This window comes from Schistocerca americana, chromosome X (assembly GCF_021461395.2).
Source record: "Schistocerca americana isolate TAMUIC-IGC-003095 chromosome X, iqSchAmer2.1, whole genome shotgun sequence".
In the NCBI taxonomy this organism is placed as follows: domain Eukaryota; kingdom Metazoa; phylum Arthropoda; class Insecta; order Orthoptera; family Acrididae; genus Schistocerca; species Schistocerca americana.
Genome location: NC_060130.1, coordinates 268,586,325 through 268,607,261, shown reverse-complemented (window position 1 = coordinate 268,607,261; position 20,937 = coordinate 268,586,325). Strand labels below are relative to the sequence as shown.

The window sequence follows — 20,937 nt, the reverse complement described above, 5'->3', positions numbered from 1 at the left end:
ATCACGTAGTCTCGCTGCTGTATTGCATTCCAAAGGTGGACCAACATGGTATTTATTACTTGGCAAAGTGAAGTGGCATTCTCACCAAGGTGGCAACACTGTCGCACTTATGCCCAAGAAACAAAAAGGGGAAGTAATACTTGTGCACATACCAGTATTCTTACAAGTGGAGCACTGTTCCATGTAGTCTGTTTATCACCGCTTATACATGACACAATCTGTGGAAGATGAAAATCTAGTTTTGAAATCAGTATCTGATGTCTGCTATCGTGTTTACATGTTAGGCCTGAAACTATTTTGCTAAACCAATCAAATATCGGTTTTTGAATGTCACTTGTCAAATATGATTTTTTTAACAGAGAGAGGAGCAAGAAGAGACATTCAAAAGTCTTATCCATGCAAGATAGTTTTATTGCTCTCACCAGATCACTTGCATTATGGAAACTGAACATTATTGTAATGAAACATTTTGGACACTTACAATGGCCAAAAATATTCAAAATGGAAAATGGTTCAAATGGCCCTGAGCACTATGGGACTCAACTTCTGAGGTCATTAGTCCCCTAGAACTTAGAACTACTTAAACCTAACTAACCTAAGGACATCACATACATCCATGCCCGAGGCAGGATTCGAACCTGCGATCGTAGCAGTCGCGCGGTTCCGGACTGAGCGCCTAGAACCGCTAGACCACCGCAGCCAGCTTCAAAATGGATATAAATATTGTCACTAATCACAAAAACTATTTCACGTGATGTTCTACACAACTAAAATTAATATTCATGTTCAAAGCATTGGCACAGCATGGTAGTTAAGATACAATCATAACAAGCAAAGGCTTGTGGGTTGGAATAGTGTCAGGTGCTTTGAAATCTTTACTTTTTAATCCTTAGGAAAATTACTTGATTAATTATTTTTACCCAATTGATTGTATTTATTTTAGTTCCAATCCTTTGTCATGTCATTTAACCACTGTGTTAAGTTTCTATTTGCCCATTATGCTACAGATGGTTTCAAAAAGTCAACTCCACATCTTCACTTGTAAGTTACCGGATATTTTGTCACCAGGAAACGAATGTGGACAAGTGCATTTGCCAGTAAGAGAAAGTGGGTATAATAATTTACAAATTAACCCACAACAAAGGATAATACAACTGTCATCAATTAGTCTAATTTTGTTAGTTCAGAAGGTATTTCATCATGTGTGTATCTCGTTTTGTAAAAGAAAGAGAAAATTTGATCCTCCTCAAACAGATAAAGTAAAGACTTCACAATTAGCAAAATGCTTTTCTTCCCTTTATTCCCCACAAAATCACTTCCTCCAAATAATCAAGAGTTTAAAAGGCAAGAAGAAATCTTGTAACTGCCGTGTTGCAGGCAATTTGTTTTTAGACTCATATATGAGAAGTGAATCCAAACTGAAACCCACATCACTGCCTTGCATGCAGAACAATAGAATACTGACCAGCACTTTTATTCAACAATACTCACCTGACACTGTCACTTTGCCAACATTTGTTTACAGTGCAATGTGAGTGAGCCTGTGTTTCATCAAAGTAAATCGCTGTCCATTTTGTTTCTGGTGCTTTTGATTGTTGCAGAAATGGCATACCTAATATAATATGTCCTTTCAGCAACTATGTCCTCTCATTCACAGATAATAGCACTTTTATTTTGGCACCTTTTAACACTAAATCTCATACAGAAAACAATTTTTCTACAAGTTTCTTTGCTAGCTTTGAAGTTTGGTTATGTATAACAAAACTTGTGTGGTTTTTGCAAAGTTGCTATCTTTTTATGTTGTTTGTAATAGCGTAGAAATTGCTGCCTAATAATACCTTTCTTCGCACTGTCAATGGAATACTTCTTGCAAGGATCTTGCTTCTCCTTCCTTAACACCAAAACTTGAATTCCAGTACCTCCTTCCATAATTTGCAAACCATTCTGTTGCTTAGTTTTTAACTTTCTGGCTGTACGTTCCATCGCCTTCTCAAACAGCACAGTATGTCCCTTCTCTTTCTCATTGTCAACAAATTTAATCACATTAACCACAAGCAGTCATGCCAGCCCACAAAGACTTTTTTTTAGCATCCATCTTCTATGCTTGTACTGTGATGAAACAATGCACACTACATTAATTGGAACGTGGTTGTATCTAATAATGTGGTTACGTTAGTTCCTGATATTGCTGAATTACCACTTTGCCTTGCCAAGTACTAGCACGTGATCATAATGGTTTGGCTCATTGATGTGTGAGTCACACACGCCACCATTTCACCACCATGAATCATATTAAGAAAATACTAAACATTTGACCTGTTTAAAATTCAAGAAACTCACCGCATAGTACAGTATAGTGTTGACAAGGCTTAGCAATCTCCCCTGCTCTACTTACCACAGATAATTACAGAAACAAAACTTTTACCATAAACATAGTGACTGAATTCAGTGGACAGTGTAATATCATATAAATAAAATATCCTCTTTCTTTGTCCCTCATTATTTAACATCTGGATGCTTCAATAAGAAAATTTATACAACAGTACAAGTCAGTTAATGTTTGAGATGCCCTGCTTACCTGCTAGTTGTTGCATCTGTGCAGGTACCCCAAAAGGAACTCTGAGCAAAGCTTCACTAATGCCTGGAAGGTTTGCCTCCGATGTGGGAGGTGGAACTCCAACAGGAGCAGGAGGAGTAGCATGTGGAAGACCAGTTGCTGTTTTATCCTGTGGAGCAGCAGGTGCAGGCAATGGGATCTGTGAAAGCTGTCCATGCACTGGGCCTGTCATCATTCCCACTGGGCCACCAGCAGCTGGAAAGTCAATCACACTGGAGATTCACTTAACCATTTTATACACAGTACAGTAAATTATCTTGTTATATATAATTTTCACTATGGGCAAAATACATACACTACAAATCTTTAACAACTGCACATAACTTGGCAACCGTAAGCACACTGGTCTTAGATTGTTCTTACATACTCACTGGTGCACGAGACTGGCCATAGGCGATACTGCATGATGTGGGCTGAGGTCAGTTCAAGCCCTACATTCATAACATCCAAACTCCACAGCAGTACTCTGAATAGTGCCAAGCTGGCTAATGCCAGAGGTACACCAATCATCCTGCAGTGCTTGGGAGATTTCCTCCTTTACCATCACATCATACGCAGCTTGCTACAACTTGCAAATGGTATTGTGTGAACACTGCAAAAATGTGATGTCCTTGGACATATCTTGACTGACTGTCAGTCACCTCTGTGGATTCTGTCATTATTATTCGAAACACTATGTATCTGTAGGCGGTATTTCCTTCTTTCTGGTAGGTTTCTTAGCAATTCTGGACTCAGAATATGATGGTGATGACCAAGGTGAAAGCAATTAAAATAAATAGGAATTCATACATGAAAAAGATATAAATCATAACTTATGCTGTGTTAACAGTGGCACTGACAACGGTCGCCAGACACAGTCACCACAGGCTGCCTGATAATACTGGTCAACAGTTTAGTCACAGTACGTCCAATCCCAGTCGTCAGTTTTGGCAAGACTAAGGAGGTTACAATCTTTTCAAACCAATATTAGCCTTGAAAAGAACATGACGATTACTATACAATCTTTTGTCAGTTATTAGACAACCAGACAAATTTTACAAATATATGACATGTAGGGAGAAACATCCTATTACATACTTGAGATGATTGGTGGTGCCTTTAAAAAGCAATATTACAAACACACTGCACAATTTCAAATAAATTCAGGAAAACAGACCTACATCAATCAACCTTTAATGACTGTTACACATTTGGCTTTCAGACAAAGCCTTCTTAAAACACACACACACACACACACACACACACACACACACACACACACACACACACACACACACACACAGACGGTTGCCATCTCCAGCAGCTCGGACCAGGATTGACAGCAGGCCTAACCTTGTTGGCAGGGATTAGTGATCACAATTTCACTATAGCGATGGTGGTTATTCCAGTTAATAAAGCCATAAGGAAGGCCAGGAGACTATTTGTGCTAGAACAAGCAGATAAGCAGTTGTTAACATCCCACTTAGACAATAAATGCACATCATTTAGCTAAATACAATGGATGTAGCAGATTTAAGGGTAACGTTTAAACTGATTGCAAATCATGCTCTGACGATGTATGTGCCTAGTAAGTGAATTAAGGATGGAAAAGACCCTGCATCATTTAATGATCAAATTCAGAAAATCTTAGGAAAGAGAGACTGTTGCACTCTTTGTTAAAAAATGAATGCACAAATGTTTACAGGTAAAAGTAGAAAATCATGTGTCCATAAGATCAATGTAGAAAGCATACAATAATTTCCACCATCATATGTTAGCAATAGATGGTGCGAAGAAAAAGAAAATTTTGGTCACACATAAAATCGCTAAGCAGATCAAAGACTTCTATCCAGTTATTTGTCGATCAGTCTGATGTGGCAATAGAAGACAGGGAAAGGAAAGCTGAAGTTTTAAATTTCATGTTTAAGAAATCATTTAAGCAGGAGGAATGTACAAACATTCTGTCATACGACTGTACGTTTTACAGAGAATACTCTACAGCACTGGCCCTTTACTTAGCTTGCTTTTATTACGAATCTCTTGCCCAGAGCAAAGTCCCATGCAGCGGGATAAAAAAAGTGCAAATGACTCCTGTTATAAAGAAAGGTAAAAGAATAGACCTACATAATGACAGACCAATACCCTTAACAGAATTCTTGAACACATACCGAGTTCAATTATTACAAAATTCCTTGAGAAAGTAAATCTTCTGTTCACAAATCAGCACAGATATAGACAGTATTGCTCGTGAGAAACTCAGCTTACCCTTTTATCACATGATATTCAACAAACTATTGATGGAGGGCAACAGGTAGATTCCATATTCTTAGATTTCTGGAAAGTGAGTGACACGGTGCCCCACTGCAGACTATTGACAAAGGTCCAAGAATACAGATTAGGTTGCCAGACACGAGAGTGGCTCAAAGACTTTTCAAGTAATAGTATATTTTCCTCAACAGCAAGTGCTCATCAGAGCCAAGGGTGTTGTTAGGAATGCCGCAGGGAAGAGTGATAGGATCACTCTCATTCTCTATATAAATAAATTATCTGCTGGACAGGATGAACAGCAATTTACAATTGTCTGCTGATGACGCTGTGGTGTGCAGGAGGGTGTCATCATTAAGTGACTGTAGGAGGAAACAAGATGAATGAGACAAAATTTATAGTTGGTGCGATGAACGGCAGCTTGCTCATGTGGATAAATAGGAAAAACACCCTATAATGTTCGATTACAGCATTAGTAGTGTGCAGTTTGACACTGTCACATCAATTAAATATCTAGGTTTACTGTTGCAAAGCAATATGAAATTGAATGAGCACGTTAGGTTGGTAGCAGAGAAGGTGAATGCTCAACTTCGTTTTGTTGGGAGAATTTTGGGAAACTGTAGCTCATCCATAAAGGAGACAGCCTATAGAACACTAGTGCAACCCGTTCTTGAGTACTGCTCAATGGGTTGGGATCCCCACAAGTTTGGATTAAAGGAAGACATCGAAGTATTTCAGAAGCGTGCTGCTAGATTTGTTAGCGGTAGGTTTGATCAGCATCCAAGTATCACAGAAAGGCCTCATCAACTAAAATGGGAATCCCTGGAGGGACGATGAAGCTCTTGTTGAGAGGCACTATTGTGAAAATTTAGAGAATCGGCAGTTGAGGTCAACTGCAGATTGATTCTACTGCCCTCCAATGTACATTTTGCGTGAGAATCACAAAGATAAAGACATAAGAAATTAGGGCTCACACAGAGGTTTACAGAACGTCACTTTTCCCTTGCTCAATCTGCAATTGGAACAGGAATGGAAATGACCAGTAATGGCACGCGTAACCCTCCGTCATGCACCATAGATGTAGATATGTGGTGTAATACATTCACAATCAACTTCTTGTGACTTCCCACAGTGATCATAGGAACCCAACAAGCCGTTGTAAAAATGAACTGAAGCCTAAAAATGATGCTACAGTTTGATTTGTTATGTATCACACCATCATTTGTGTTGCTTCCCAAAATACCAACTCAGTTGCTCAAATAGACGTACAAACATTTTTCTGCGTAGCTCATCTATCAGTCAATCATTGGTAGAGACCTGGAAAATCTGTTTGTAGTAAATACAAATATAGATAAGAATTCTACCTCAAAATAAAAAAAATGCTAAATTACCTAATAAATACTAATTCACAGCAAATCGTACTGAGGAACTATTTTATCAGAGATACTTTGAAACAGATTTATTTTCAGAACGCAAATATAAAAAAGGAACAAATTTTCAGTTACTGGTATCTCACAACTTTTGGCAAAGCTCAATTAGGAAAGAGTATGAACACATTTGCAAAATAAAGAGGGCACTTGTACACGAAAGCAAGGACATATCAGTGCACCTGTTTAAGTTATAAACTGCTGCCACATCAATTCCATGAAATTTAGCATTTTAGAAGAAACAAACACATACATCTAGCTGCTGGCTAAACCTGGTATTTAAGCAGGCACTTCAATGTGCCAGTTTTAGGTGGGGATATTTTGAATTGTGGTTGTGTAAGATTCCAGAATAGGTTGGGCCTGAACTACTTCATTTACAATGCTGCAAACCTCAGCAACCCGGTAGTTCATTACCAAATGCTACACACACACTGTTTTGATTTGGGTTGTGTGTCATTTTCTTTTCTTAATAATGGCCAACCATGAGGTTCAAGCACGGCACACACAATAGCAGGGGGGATTGGTGACCACTGACCATGTGACAGTTCTGCTTTCGCAGAAACAGAGAACACAGATGTATGCTGGCTGCCCATCAGTAGAGCGCTGCATCTGAATGGCAAATCTGTATGAGCAGCTTTCATTTACATCAATCCCTGCACACGAGCATGCAAAATTATGTGGCTGGCAGTTCACTCATTGGGTAACACGTTGTGCTCACTGATGGAGTGACAGGCAACAGCTGCATGGCCCTACCATGGGGCTAAGGAACCAAAGCCTCTACCTATACAGCTTTGACACAGCGTAGTAGCATTAATGGGCCTGGTAAGTAATCAAATGTGTTTAGAATTAGAGTTTCTTTTAAGCTGTCAATTTTCCATGTTTTATATAGAGAAGGTGTGTGCTGTACACCTGGGATTCACCAAGTGTTACAACAGTACCATGAAAATTAAGTGATAACCAAATATTGAATGTTATTGTTTCAGCTATGGAACTGTATATTTCCATGAAATAATAGCTAGCGAGCTTTCAGTCAGCTGCTAAAATCACATTGGACTTTTGAACAGAATAAATCCAAAATAATTATGTTGAGGAGTGTGACAATAGACTATAATTGTCAACTTTGTTTATAATTAACAAAAGAAACTTCAATCTAGCAACACCATATGCTTTCATGAGTAAATTGAGCAAATTAACTACAGTAAAACCCCGTATTAACGAACCTGCTTTTAAGGAAATCCCGCTTTTAAGGAATACTTTTGTTGGTCCCGGTGATAACGCCATAAAAACAGTGTTCCTGAAATTCAGTTTTAACAAACTGCACTTTCTTTTAAATCCCGCTTTTAAGGAATAAGTGTGTTACAATTCGCATATTAAAATATGGTCTGCAGCTGCATTTCTTGTTTTCGGACATTAAACCGTAACGTTAGGCTTTGATCATTTGCATTCTTAAAATCAATGTCCGCGTTAGCGTTCTGATATTGGTCTCATATCGATAGCTGTGAAGTTATCGAGATTTGAAAACACAATTCTTCCGCACTACTGCGCTCCAGCTGACGTGTCTGACGCTATAAAGTGAAAGCATTAAGTGTATACGGTAGTTGTGTAGTCTACTTACAATAGTGTTTTTGTATGTGTAATATGGCCAGCAAACGAAGAAAACTGACAATACAGCAGAAGCTAACAATTATTCGGGATTTTGAAGAGAATCGCAATACCTGTATGAAATTATGCGATGTTGCAAAGAAGTACGATTTGCCACCATCATCTTAGTGCAGAATAATAAAAAATAAGGAGGCTTTATTAAATTTAGAAGCACACGGTTCATGTTCATCAAAAAGGAAGAATATTTGTGAGTCGTCTTTCAAAGCCGTAGAAACTGCTCTTTTAGACTGGTTTCAGGGAATAAGAGCCGCAAACATTCCCATAGCTGCCAATGTGTTGCGTGAGAAGGCGAGAAATTGCACTGAGGATGGGACATGAGAACTTCAGTGCATCTAATGGCTGGCTAGATCGCTTTAAAAAAAACATGACAATCTCTCAACCCAAAATTTAAGTGGAGAAAGTGCGTCTGTGGACAATGAAAGTGTGGAGCACTGGAAAAGTTATACTTTGCCACATCTGATTCAACGGTACGATTCCAAAAATATTTTTAATGCTGATGAGACTGGTGTATTTTATAACCTCCTTCCATCTAAAACACTTTCAATTAAGGGTGAAAAATGTCATGGAGGACAAAAAAGTAAAGAGAGAATGACAGCATTATTGTGAGTGAACAATGATGGAAGTGAAAAGTTGCCACCTTTAATTATTGGTAAATTTAAAACTCTGAGGTGTTTTAAGAACATAAAGACACTTCCATGCAAATATGAGTTTAACAAAAATTCCTGGATGACGACAGATATTTTTATAAGGTTTCTGAGGATCTTTAACTCAAAGATGGGTGCAGCAGGAAGAAAGATAGTACTTATCCTAGATAGATGTCCTGCTCATCCCAAAGATACCTGATTTTTTAAGAAATATAAATGTTGTGTACCTTCCTACTAACTGCACAAGTCACTTGCAATCACTGGACTTAGGCATAATCCATTCAGCTAAAGCTAAATATAGAATGGCTCTAGTGCAGAAATCAATTTCATTCTTGCAGAGGAAGCAAGTTACGAAATTGAATATTTTACAGGCCATGCGTATGTTTGTTGCCCCCTGGAATGCAGTCACACAGCAGACTGTCATAAACTGCTTTGCAAATTCTGGCTGTGGTGCAACATCATTTGTGGAGGACGATATCCATGAAGAAGATTGGAATGTTATACATGTTCCTGAGACTGTGACATTCGAAGATTTTATTTTGTGTGATGATAATGTCCTTACTTCTATACCCACTATGGACATGAGTGAGCTGTTTGTTGCTGATATTGGTGTAAAAACTGAAATTGGTGGTGACGAGGATGATGATGATGATGATGATGAAGATGTGGACTCACCAACACCAAGTTTTTCTGCAACTGTGGAAGGACTTGAGACTGTTTTCGGAGATGAGGCATTTGGGTTATCTGAAAATTGAATGCATCCTTATGGAGGAAGGAGTTTAACAAACAATAAAAGAACCTTTACATACCAATTATCTCAGACTAAGTATTTTACAGAATGAACTTTTGGCACTCTGGCAAATAAATGGAGAACGCAGAATTTTCCATCGCCCAATGGATGTTCGAAAAGAATTTGTAGCTTCCATAATACGTGTGTGCTGTGTTTTATAAAATTATGTGCCAGAGAGATGGCTACAAATTTGAAGACACATTGAACATCCTCCGGAACTGGAAATTCCCACATGCGTTCTGCACTAGACACCCTGGTCACAACCACCTGTACAGAGCCATGTGGCTGCTGTGCAGTCTGATGTGTGCTAGTGACTGCCACAGCCAGGAAACTATAGTTGCCCAGTACACAGACTACAATGCATGTCACTTTTTTATTGGCTGCTGTAGACAGCCTGGCAAGCACTTTACAGCCCTTGCACTACTGGCTCAGAACCCTTCAGCTATCTCTGCATCTACCAATACGTTTCCCCCTCCCACTGCTCACATGGTGCAAGTACTCTACACAAGCAGCCAACAATAACTCTCCATCTTCAGAACCTTTCTTAGATTGCTAACAATATCAGATAAGCGTGTCTCCTTAGTATAATTACGCAAATCATGGTTGTAATGCTACAAAATGGGTGAACCAAGCAAGGGCACAGTGGTTCCTAATGATTAACATCGTCAGACATTTAATAAATGTCTCCTAAAATGTTATGGAAAGCCCTTGGAAGTTCAAAGTCACCCAAAGTCTTTTAGGATTAACTCTGAGTAAGTTTGCTGTTAGAATATGGAATAGTTTTTTTTGATCCAACATCTGTTTATGCAATTACGCAGAGCTCTGAGATTCAAAAATTTCAGAAGAGACTGAGTTCAAGTACATAAAAGAGTTCGTAATATTGCACTTGCAACTTGTGTACTGTGAAAGTGTCAAGATACAATTAAAAAACATTTTTACCATTCTATACCAAACAAAATTCTTGAAGTAAAGTCTTACATGTGATTCAAAATAGTTGTAGTTCGCCTCTGTTGCCATTTATGACCAATGGAGGATTACAACAAACTTCCAGCATATAATAGCCAAAGAAATGTCAAAGAAATTGGGTCACGAGTTCTGAGTGACATTATGATGTAAAAAGAAGTTTTTGTTTGGAATGTGAGTTGAGCAGCAAAGTTAAAGTGGCATCATACCAAATTATTCAATGAAAACTACCGCGGGATCGATGATTTCTCAATGTTTGCTGAAGAAGCTCGTGAGCTGAAAGTCACGCAATGAAGTCATGATTAAAGATGAATTCCGAAGTGCATTGCATGTGTAGAATGTATTACTTTATTGTCACAACAGTAAATCTCTGTCAATCAAAGTTTCTAATGAGGTGTTTCAAAGTAAGAGTTTTTATGACCACTAATTTAAAAGAAATGAGAAGTACATTCATTTAATAAATGATAAAGAAGTGAAGCAATAAATGCAGTTGGATTTGTTCACCGATACGAATAAGTGTTTTCATTTGTGTAAGTGAATAATGTTTTGAATAACATTTGTTATTCACAAATAACAAAGAGTAATTTATATCCTCTTTTCAGTATTCGTATAAATTTTGCCATAGTCTGGTGCTAAGCAAAGTGCACTGAGCATGTGCACACTACAAAATCACAACCTATGCGTAAGTGAGTGGAGGCATGTGAATTTCCCATGACTGCGGACAAACCCTCATGCACTGTGACCGTCCCGCAGCTGATGTACATGTGCTCACGCAATTGTCATTATTGTCTATCTTCAGCAACTTCCACCAATGTATGCGAAGTGTATTCACACTCTCACTTGCACACTGCCAAGTACATACGAGCCGCCAGCTTGCAGGGCTCTATCAGGTGAGGAAGAGGTGGAGCTTCTCCACGCTGCTCCTCGCCCCACAGATGGTGGAAGTTCTCATTTGGTTATGCTAGTGACCGATTATAGTGTATGTACTATACAGTCCAGAGACAAAACTGGTAATGTATTTCAACCACACCGAGTCTTTCTGTAAGCGTAAATCAACACTTTTTGGTCCTACTTATACTTAAATACCTTGTCAGTTCTATCTGTAGCATTGTCAAATGTCGATTATGAGTTGCACAGCTTTGAATCACCATGAAAAGGCTCTCTAATATGCTAATCAGGGGCTATATGCTACTGGTTCATAATCAGTGTTCTACAGATCTTTAAATAATCTAAAAAGATGCAAAAAGACGAATAATGTTGAGAAGAACCTGAATTCAGAAAACCATGTAAGAAAAATAAAAAAAAAAGTGTTAAAGGTTTTGTAGAAGCACCAAACGCTGTTGCTATAAGGATTTAAAAAAATATTTATTCTCTTTTGTTTTATCTTCAATCAGCAGCATTCAAATGAAAATGTTGAAACTTTTGCAGGTACAATGCCTAATATTTTCTGGAGCAGCCTTTATGGCTTGGTGTGGAGTTGCATGTTACGTAGAAAAGATATTATTTGTTACTTTTTAAAATGCTTATGCACATACATTACCTATGGGACAATTTCCACTTTAATGTATCTGTGCTTAGTTGTGTTACTCCTATTTTATGTGTTTACTGGGTTTTCTTCCATTGCAAGTTCCCTTCTGGCTAAACACTTCAACTCAGTACAACACACAATTCATCTTTTTCCACCATATCTCTATTTAATCAGATAATGGTACTGTCCTATTGCCCATCTCATATCTTCAGTCAAATGCGGCATAAAAGTAAGGCAGCAAAAAAGTGAGAAGAGTACTTAACGATCAATGAAGTAGCTACACATTCAAGATGCATAGACATGATTTACCTTGATTTATCTGAGTTTATGATTAACACAGTAATTTGTTCCTTTCTGCTATTTTTATCATGATTATTGTCTACATAACGAAGATGCGTGACAACAAGACATGATCTTTGGTTGTATAAGCATAACTGCTTACAAAGGTTCTTTCCATGTGTAACATGTTCATAACAAATACATTTTCTCTAACACACAAAACACTTTCACAGGTGTGATGAATCCTTAGGGTGTCTTTACTTCCTGAAGGTCAGAACTCTAGGGATGAAAAAGTGTATCCATATAAAGAGCGCATAGTTTGGGCATGTGATAATAAAAATTGCCAAATGTACACATTATAGACATTTCATTTATGCAGCTTCCAACTGTGACATCTTTTAACACTTTTGCCACCAGTGAAATTGATAGACACACATATTAACTGACGTAACTGCCTCCTCTTAGTCATTTATCTATGACACAATACACTTATTACACCAATACTATCACTACAACAATAAATGCAGATAGTGGCAAGTCAGTTCTAAAAATAGATCTCTATCAGACACTAAGAAAACCTGAGAAACATGTCACAGCACAAATTTCTCAACAAATTCTGGAACAATTTCACCATATTCTGCTGAATATTAGAAAACTGCACTGCTATTTTTTATTAGAAATTTACAGGCAAGGAAAACAAAATTTCAGATGGTATTCAAACCAATGACTGATGTTAAATCACCAGAAAACCACATACATCAATGCCAACATGAGGAGACATATAAAAACTGTCCACAAATTTATCAAACTACAGATTGTCATTGTTTACATCAAGAGTTGGACGAGAATTCCCATTCCTAAAATTTGTAGATGTCACTATTATTTTCTGAATGCCGTACCTATACAGCACTCACAAATTATGATTCTAAATTTTACAATGATACAAACTAACAATATGACAGCACTATATGCCTCTTTGTACATCTGTTTCACTCACTTGAAGTAAATGGGGAGTTCACTGGTTGAGGTACCCCACCCATCATCTGCTGGTGATGGACCATCTGATTCCCAGGCATCAGCAAACTCTGCATACCTGGTGGTGGTACTCCAATTGGCACACTAGGCATAATACCATGTCCCATTGTCATGCTAATGGGTGCTGAATTGTGAGAGGAAACATCACACATTAGAACTGCTACAAAAAGTGAACATTATAATCTTACAAAACAACTAGCAGAATAATCTAAGTTCACATGAAAAGTATATCCCCCACAGGTATTAATAGCATATAATTAATTAAATGCAATAGGAAATTTTCAACAGATCCATAAGCAAAACATAATGCTATGTTAATTCACTCACATTTCTGCCATTAGGTTGATTTATCTTGGTTTATTCTCTCTTATCAGTCTTTAAACATATTATTATTCAATTTCTATCATCCAAAAAATTATACAATTTATTACCAATTATTTTTGTGCACCACAACTATATTGAGAACACAGTGCAAACAGGTTTTTTGTTACCAATACCCGTTAACACTCAATAAACAGACGGGCTAAAATATCTAAACTTGCCTCGGTCAACAGTCATTAACAGCAGTAACATAAAGTATGAATAATGGAGGATGATTTTTCTCTAAACAATATCTGAAGAAATACAAAATATTACATCAAATCATCAGGACAGCTGATCTTCATATCTATCTCATCATCAGTTAGCTGAAGGGGGAAAAAATTCTTTAAGTAAATATTGCAAAAATTTGGCTTTGGAAATATCAAAATCAAAGAGAAATCAGTAGGTAAACTGAACATCACCCATTAGATTGCCTTATTATCCTTACTGTGTACCCAATTAATGCTCATAAGGTGATTCATTTTAAGGGACATTAAAGTTGAATTGCTACTTACATCAATCAGATGTTGAAATGACAGTTTTAACTCTCAAACACTTGAAATTTTCCACTTTATTCTCAAGATAACTTACTGTGAAATATTCCTCAGTGCTTTTTACACATATCGAAAAGCATTTTTCACTTAAATGACTATTCATTAATAATAGATTACAAAAGAATCTGCAAAAATGCGAATACGATTTTTATCAGTGACATCGATACGACAAAAAGACAACTTACGAGGCACATTAGGAATCCCAAACGGTGTTACAATGGGCACTGGAGGTCCAGAGGGTGGAGGAACAGCAGTAGGAATTTGTGCAGGCAGCCCAGGAACTCCAGCTGGAGCTGTTACACCAGTTATATCAGCAGTTCGCAGTGGAGGTGGCTGGGAGGTGTCAACATTTTGGGCAGCTGTGCTCGGTACAGGAATTCCATCTGGTAGCGGAATATAAGCTGCTGGAGCTGGGGCTGGGGCTGGAGCTGGGGTTGGAGCTGGAGACAGAGCTGAAGATACTGCTGGGTCTGATGCGGTGGTCTGCTGTTCTTGCTGCTGCTGTGGTCCAGGTGGCGGGGGAGGTGGCGGTGGCGGCGGTGGTGGCGGCGGCTGCTGTTGCTGAGTCTGAGCTACAAATTTATTTTCATTGTATAGTTAACAATGCCATTATTTTTGGATAAAACCTGCAGAATAACAGATTGTGGGCAACACATTAGTTCTGAGCATTCTGCCTCTTATCTCTAAGCAAATACAAAGTTTATTACCGTATTAAGCACAAAACCTCTGACTGTTTTATAATATATTGATCATTGTCCATAACAATAATAAGGCAAGTGTTGATGCAAAGGAACAACTGTTACTTTTTTAATTATCTTTATTGTGTCTTCATATGGAAGAAGTTAAGGGGTCGTTAGGCAGAAATTTCTGTTTGACCACAAGAAACTTTTACAGTACCACGAAAACCAGAGAGTGACAGTTTTCTACAGGGTGGAGCCAATTTTAAAATCTCTGATGTAGATTAGGATCTACATTTTAGTCATCATAGGATGAATTTGCACCAAGAAGTATTAAGATAAAATACAAAAATGTTAGAGTAAAAAATTTAGTGAAATGAGGATTTCGTTGTAGAAATGAATTAAACACCATATGCGCCGAATAAAATTTGTGTGAGAATGGGACAAAGGTTTAGATGATGTACAGGATTTTGTGTTTGCAGTAAAGTTCCCATTTCCTCTACACGCTATGTCAACAGCTTCCCTAGTTGTCGTCCTCAGGCATTTGCTGCTTGCTATGTGCTACCATAGTTGTCGTTTCCTGGCACCATTAAAAAAAAAATATATATATATATATATATATATATATATATATATATATATAAAAAAATAGAGGGAAACATTCCATGCGGGAAAAATCTATTTAAAAACAAAGATGATGTGACTTACCATACGAAAGCGCTGGCAGGTCGATAGAAACACAAATAGACACATACATACACACAAAATTCAAGCTTTCGCAACAAACTGTTGCCTCATCAGGAAAGAGGGAAGGAGAGGGAAAGACGAAAGGAAGTGGGTTTTAAGGGAGAGGGTAAGGAGTCATTCCAATCCCGGGAGCGGAAAGACTTACCTTAGGGGGAAAAAAGGACGGGTATACACTCGCGTGCACACACACACACACACATATATACAGACACAAGCAGACATATTTAAAGACAAAGAGTTTGGGCAGAGATGTCAGTAGAGGAGGAAGTGCAGAGGCAAACATGATGTTTAATGACAGGTGAGGTATGAGTGGCGGCAACTTGAAATTAGCGGAGATTGAGGCCTGGTGGGTAACGGGAAGAGAGGATATATTGAAGAGCAAGTTCCCATCTCCGGAGTTCGGATAGGTTGGTGTTGGTGGGAAGTATCCAGATAACCCAGACGGTGTAACATGTGCCAAGATATGCTGGCCGTGCACCAAGGCATGTTTAGCCACAGGGTGATCCTCATTACCAACAAACACTGTCTGCCTGTGTCCATTCATGCGAATGGACAGTTTGTTGCTGGTAATTCCCACATAGAATGCATCACCCAATGAGATAACTTTGTATATTTTCTGAAGAGTTACTTATAGTGTCAATATTTTCCGAGTTATGATACAAAAACTGGTAGCAATTATTAAATTATTAAGCATAGCATACACTTTTAAAACGTAATAGGGGTTTGAGTACAAAAACATTATGTCTCACACTAAGTTTAACTTAATTTTGTTTTCCTCTGGAATAACAACTCAAAATTTTGCTCTTATTATTATTATTATTATTATTATTATTATTATTTTGTCCAGATAGCTCACATTATGAAGAAAGTTTTCCGAAATAGCCAATGAAATTCTTCAACTAAAATGGACTACATTACCTTACTGAAGAAATTTGCTAACTTTAATAAGAAATTGTACTTACATGGGCACAAGAAAAGTTTGCAAAGTAGCAGCATAATGTTGTTAACAGGCTATAAGAATAAACCTCTTGCCTTGAAAGAAAGGTCCTATGAGCCTGAACAATCTAACAGGCATAGTCCGTATCAATTCAGGCGGGCTAGGAAAAAATCGTACCTTCATAGTCTCGGATGTTATTGAATTTAGCATATGTTAAAATGAAGGACAAAGTAAGGAACACGTGTTTTCTGCAAAAATATTTCTGCTCCGAGATACAGCCCGCCAACGATGACACTGCGCATACCATTTTGAAGATGTGGATTTTGGAAAAAATCTTAAAATGCTGTCTCTCTGGAACAGTTGAAACATAACTGCTTTATGATTACAAAGAAATCCTCCATGTGGACTTATCTGCCGAAGTTCTTTTACTATAGCATTCTGAACTTTTTTCATAATTTATGAAAAGAATTTTTTTTTTTTTTTCAAAATGCCAATCCATAAAATTTTGATTTTTTTCTGTCGGTTAGTGCCATATAGTTCTACATACCCTCAAAAGGAGAGCTTCCACTTTTAGGCTGAACAGCTTTTATGAACAATTGAAATTTTTGCCATACATAAAACCTGTTTTAGTACCACATTATCACATAACAGGCTCATAAAAATCAAAACATAGCCTTATTTAACATAATTTTAGTTTTGAAAGATGAGAAAAAGACTCATTTTTCAAGAATTTTAAATAGTTCCAAAATGTATGTGAAAGGTCCAAAGACTTAAAGGTTTCAATTTATACAACTTCTGTGCACTCTGTGTTCCACTGCTTCAGTATCTTCCTTGTCCGTCCCCGGTAACTGAATGGTCAGCGTGACGGACTGTCAATCCTCTGGGGCCAGGTTCAACTCCTGGCTGGGTTGGGGATTTTCTCCACCCAGGAACTGGGTGTTGTGCTATCCTCATCATCATCCTATCATCCTCATCGACTGTAGGTCGCCCGAGTGGCGTCAAATTGAAAGACCAGCACCCAGCGAATGGTCCGCCCGACGGGGGGCAGTATCTTTCTTTGGTATAAAGTGATGCCTTCCTGTTGAACCAATAGGAACTGGAGCACTTACGAACTTCAAAACATTGTGAACAGGAAGTGAGCACTGATGGAGTTGTTGCTGTCCTTCAGCTGGAAACCTATATCCAGCAGCTAGTCCAAATGGTAGCATAAAGTTCACTATAATTTCGTTTAACTCATAACTGGTGTCAATAATCTCTGCAGTCCACAACTCACAGTCATACACACATGCCACAAACATCCCCCTTCAAAGATTGTGAATCTGAATATTACCTTACTGTTTCTGTGGTGTTGGTCAAACGAATGAAATTTCTTCTATTTTGCTCTTTCAAGTGTGTGCAATATGAATTTGCCCATCACTTCGAGTCCAAAAATGTGTATTTTGGCTTTCTTTTACAGGATTAGTTTGTTTGGACTATTCTTCTTTTTTCTGCTCATGCAATTCTTCAATATCCTCTTTGGACAAAAGAATGAGGGCTGTGGATGTGTAAGATTTCACGACTCTCATAAAATCCTCAGCATTCTGAATCACAGCTGTATTTGGTCTGCAAAGATTACGTTTTGTAGTATGGTGCTTCAGTACACTACACCATAACATGACCCCTTCCTGTGACCAGTAGCACTGTATACCCAGTCAGTTTCTGCAAACTACTTACTCTATTCAAACAGCTGGTAATGATTTTTAAAATTACTAGGAGCACAATCGGAAATAATAATGATCTTCTCTGCCCCTGTTTGCAGTTGAAGAATTTTGCGCATTGCTTGCAAATCTTGGGCTGAGTCATGTTCTGTGCCATCACTCATAACTGTAACACTTGTGGTCTTGTTTTGAAAATACGTAAAAATTGAAACCTGGTCATTACTTCAATGATACCCTTTGTACTTCTTTTGGGAGAATTACAGACCAGTTCTCAGCAAAATCACAGTGAAGCACTAAACATAGTTCTTCAGCCTGTACACACCCTTTCACTTCTGCAATGTGCTGTTGTTGCAATTTCTTTAGATGCTGGTGTGTTACTACTTTCACTGACCATTTACCAGGTTCATCAATGAAACTGTCCTTTATTTTCCTTCAATGTCGCATATGTAATTTTTGCAGAGTTATCTACTACGTCTTCCAGGCCAAGTGCCTGTAAAGACATTCCTCCTTTTCCAGGGCAGTCAGATTCTTGAAACAAACAAGTCTCTCGTTTTACGTCACAGACTACTAATTACTTCACACACCCAACCAAGTAAGGTCTTCAAAGTTACCACACAAAGTTCAAAATTTGCGCAGTACACACATAAACAGACATCTCTAGATGGGTGTGGAACTACCCTCTTAGGTAGTAGTGCATAAAATTGTGATCTTCCAGTATGATAAGTTGTATAGTTGCTCTTATGAATTGCAAAAGTTTCTTTAATACTGTGAGTCATGTACCTCTTCGCTTTCACAACTTTTTGACCTTCAACTGTTACAGTTCTAATGTCGTCCTTGTTGGCACTCTCACGAGAAGAGTCCCATTTATCTTCCAGATAAAATGACTGCACTATTTGAACTTGAGCTACAGAATACCATAATAGGGATCTGGTCTTCCAAAGACTCCTTTTACAGACCTCACATTTCTTGATTTGTCTACCATTTACTTTGATACTGATGGAATGTGATTAAAAAAAATTTTTTTTTTTTTGAAAATTTTTCTGGAATAACAGTTAAAACTTGCATCTTTTCATTGTAGGGTGCACAATATTCAACAGCTGAATTGATATTTGTGAAAAATTCCTGGCAAGAGGTGCAAGAGTGCATTGGTTCATTTTCTTCTGAAGATGGAATTTCTACTGTGAAGAGTTTGGTCAGTTTTGCTGTAGTGTATTCATCCACACTTTAGTCATTTCTCTGTGCTTTCTTGATGCATAGAGCTTACGACTTGACTTCACTGATCACAGTTTCTTAACAAGACTAACACCTACCTCTGTAGCTGACTGATTCAGGGTATTTAATTCTCCCTCTACTGATGCAAAATCTGCATCATATGAACCATTGGAGGCTTCACTCTTTTCAGATACTATCATTGTTGTTATTCTGTCAAGACATTTAGAACACAAAAGTCGTCACTGGAAACACCTTCAATTTGAAACAGTCTTCAAATGAGAACACTTTATTCCCAACCTGAACAAAGTCTGGTTTTTTGTTTCTCTTAAATATCACTCTTTTATGGATGTGCAAATAGTCAGTACACTCCACTCTCCTATGGACCCAATCAGAAAACATTTTGAACAGCCCTTTCCACAAAACACTGCAACTATGTCCACTGGCAAATTCCTCACGAAAACACTGAACCCACTGGATGGTCTCAGCTTTCTTAAAAGCCTCTTCAGTAAACAAATTAGCACTGAACGACTACAATACAGAAACTTACTATGAACAAACATGACAAAGAAACTGACAAGAAACTACAACAAAGTGTAAGACATATCTGCAACAATGAAAGTGAAAATAATGAACAACCATGACAAAGAAACTGACAAGAAACTACAACAAAGTGTAAGAAATATCTGCAACAATGAAAGTGAAAAGAAATAAATGCAACAAAGAAAGTGATAAGAAATAACTGCAACAAAGACAATAGAAATAAACATTGCAACAAAGAAATTAGTAAGAAACAACTTCAGTGAAGACATACATTACCCTTGAAAGTTACAAAAAATGATTTTTTAAAAATAAAACCTGTCCAAATTAAAAGTAGAAGCTCTCCTTTACAGAGAATATAGTACTACATGGTACCAACCAACAGAAAAAATCTAACTTTCCTGGATTGGCATTTTTGAAAAAATGGAGGATACCATTGAAATCAAAAAGCAATTATTTTTCAAATAAAAAAACTCTAACAAAATATCTAGAACTGTTACAGAGATACAGCATTTTAAAAATTTTTTCCGAAATTCGCATCTTCAAAATGGTGTCTGTAGTGTCATCTTTGGATGCCTGTATCTCAGGGCACTTTTTTGTGGAGAAAACAAAAAAACAGTGTTTTTTACTTATGCCTGAATTTTAACATATGCTAAATTCAATAACATCTGAGACTATGAAAGTAACCCCCCCCCCCCCTCCCCTGCAGTGATACACATTATGCAAATAGCACATTAATATTTAGCTTTTACTGAATGCAGAAACCTTTCATACAGCCTTGAGGCTGTAGTGCGCCAGAAATCTCACACAACTCTTTCTTCAAATTATAAAAATACTATGTAGTGTAAATAAAACAAAACTGCAACTGGAATATAACTTAGTAATTTAGTTACCTGAAGAAACTGAAACCACATATAGCATCTGATATTAACTACTAGATTTACTTTAAAAAACTACAGGAGTTGTGAATAATTTTGTATAGAGCTCATTCTTTATGATACATATTGATCTCACCACTGTATCCACT

General features: G+C 37.6%; 1 protein-coding gene across 3 annotated transcripts in view; it reads right to left on the bottom strand.

Moving 5' to 3' along the window:
• Window positions 1-20,937, bottom strand: part of LOC124556784 — a 191,495-nt gene that overhangs the window by 48,731 nt on the left and 121,827 nt on the right. For all 3 annotated transcript variants that reach the window (XM_047130792.1, XM_047130794.1, XM_047130793.1), the window contains 3 exons: window positions 14,289-14,675; window positions 13,152-13,313; window positions 2,579-2,812 (listed from right to left, as the gene is read on the bottom strand). In XM_047130792.1, the coding sequence (XP_046986748.1) occupies window positions 2,579-2,812; window positions 13,152-13,313; window positions 14,289-14,675 (783 nt within the window). The remainder of the gene's footprint in view (window positions 1-2,578; window positions 2,813-13,151; window positions 13,314-14,288; window positions 14,676-20,937) is intronic.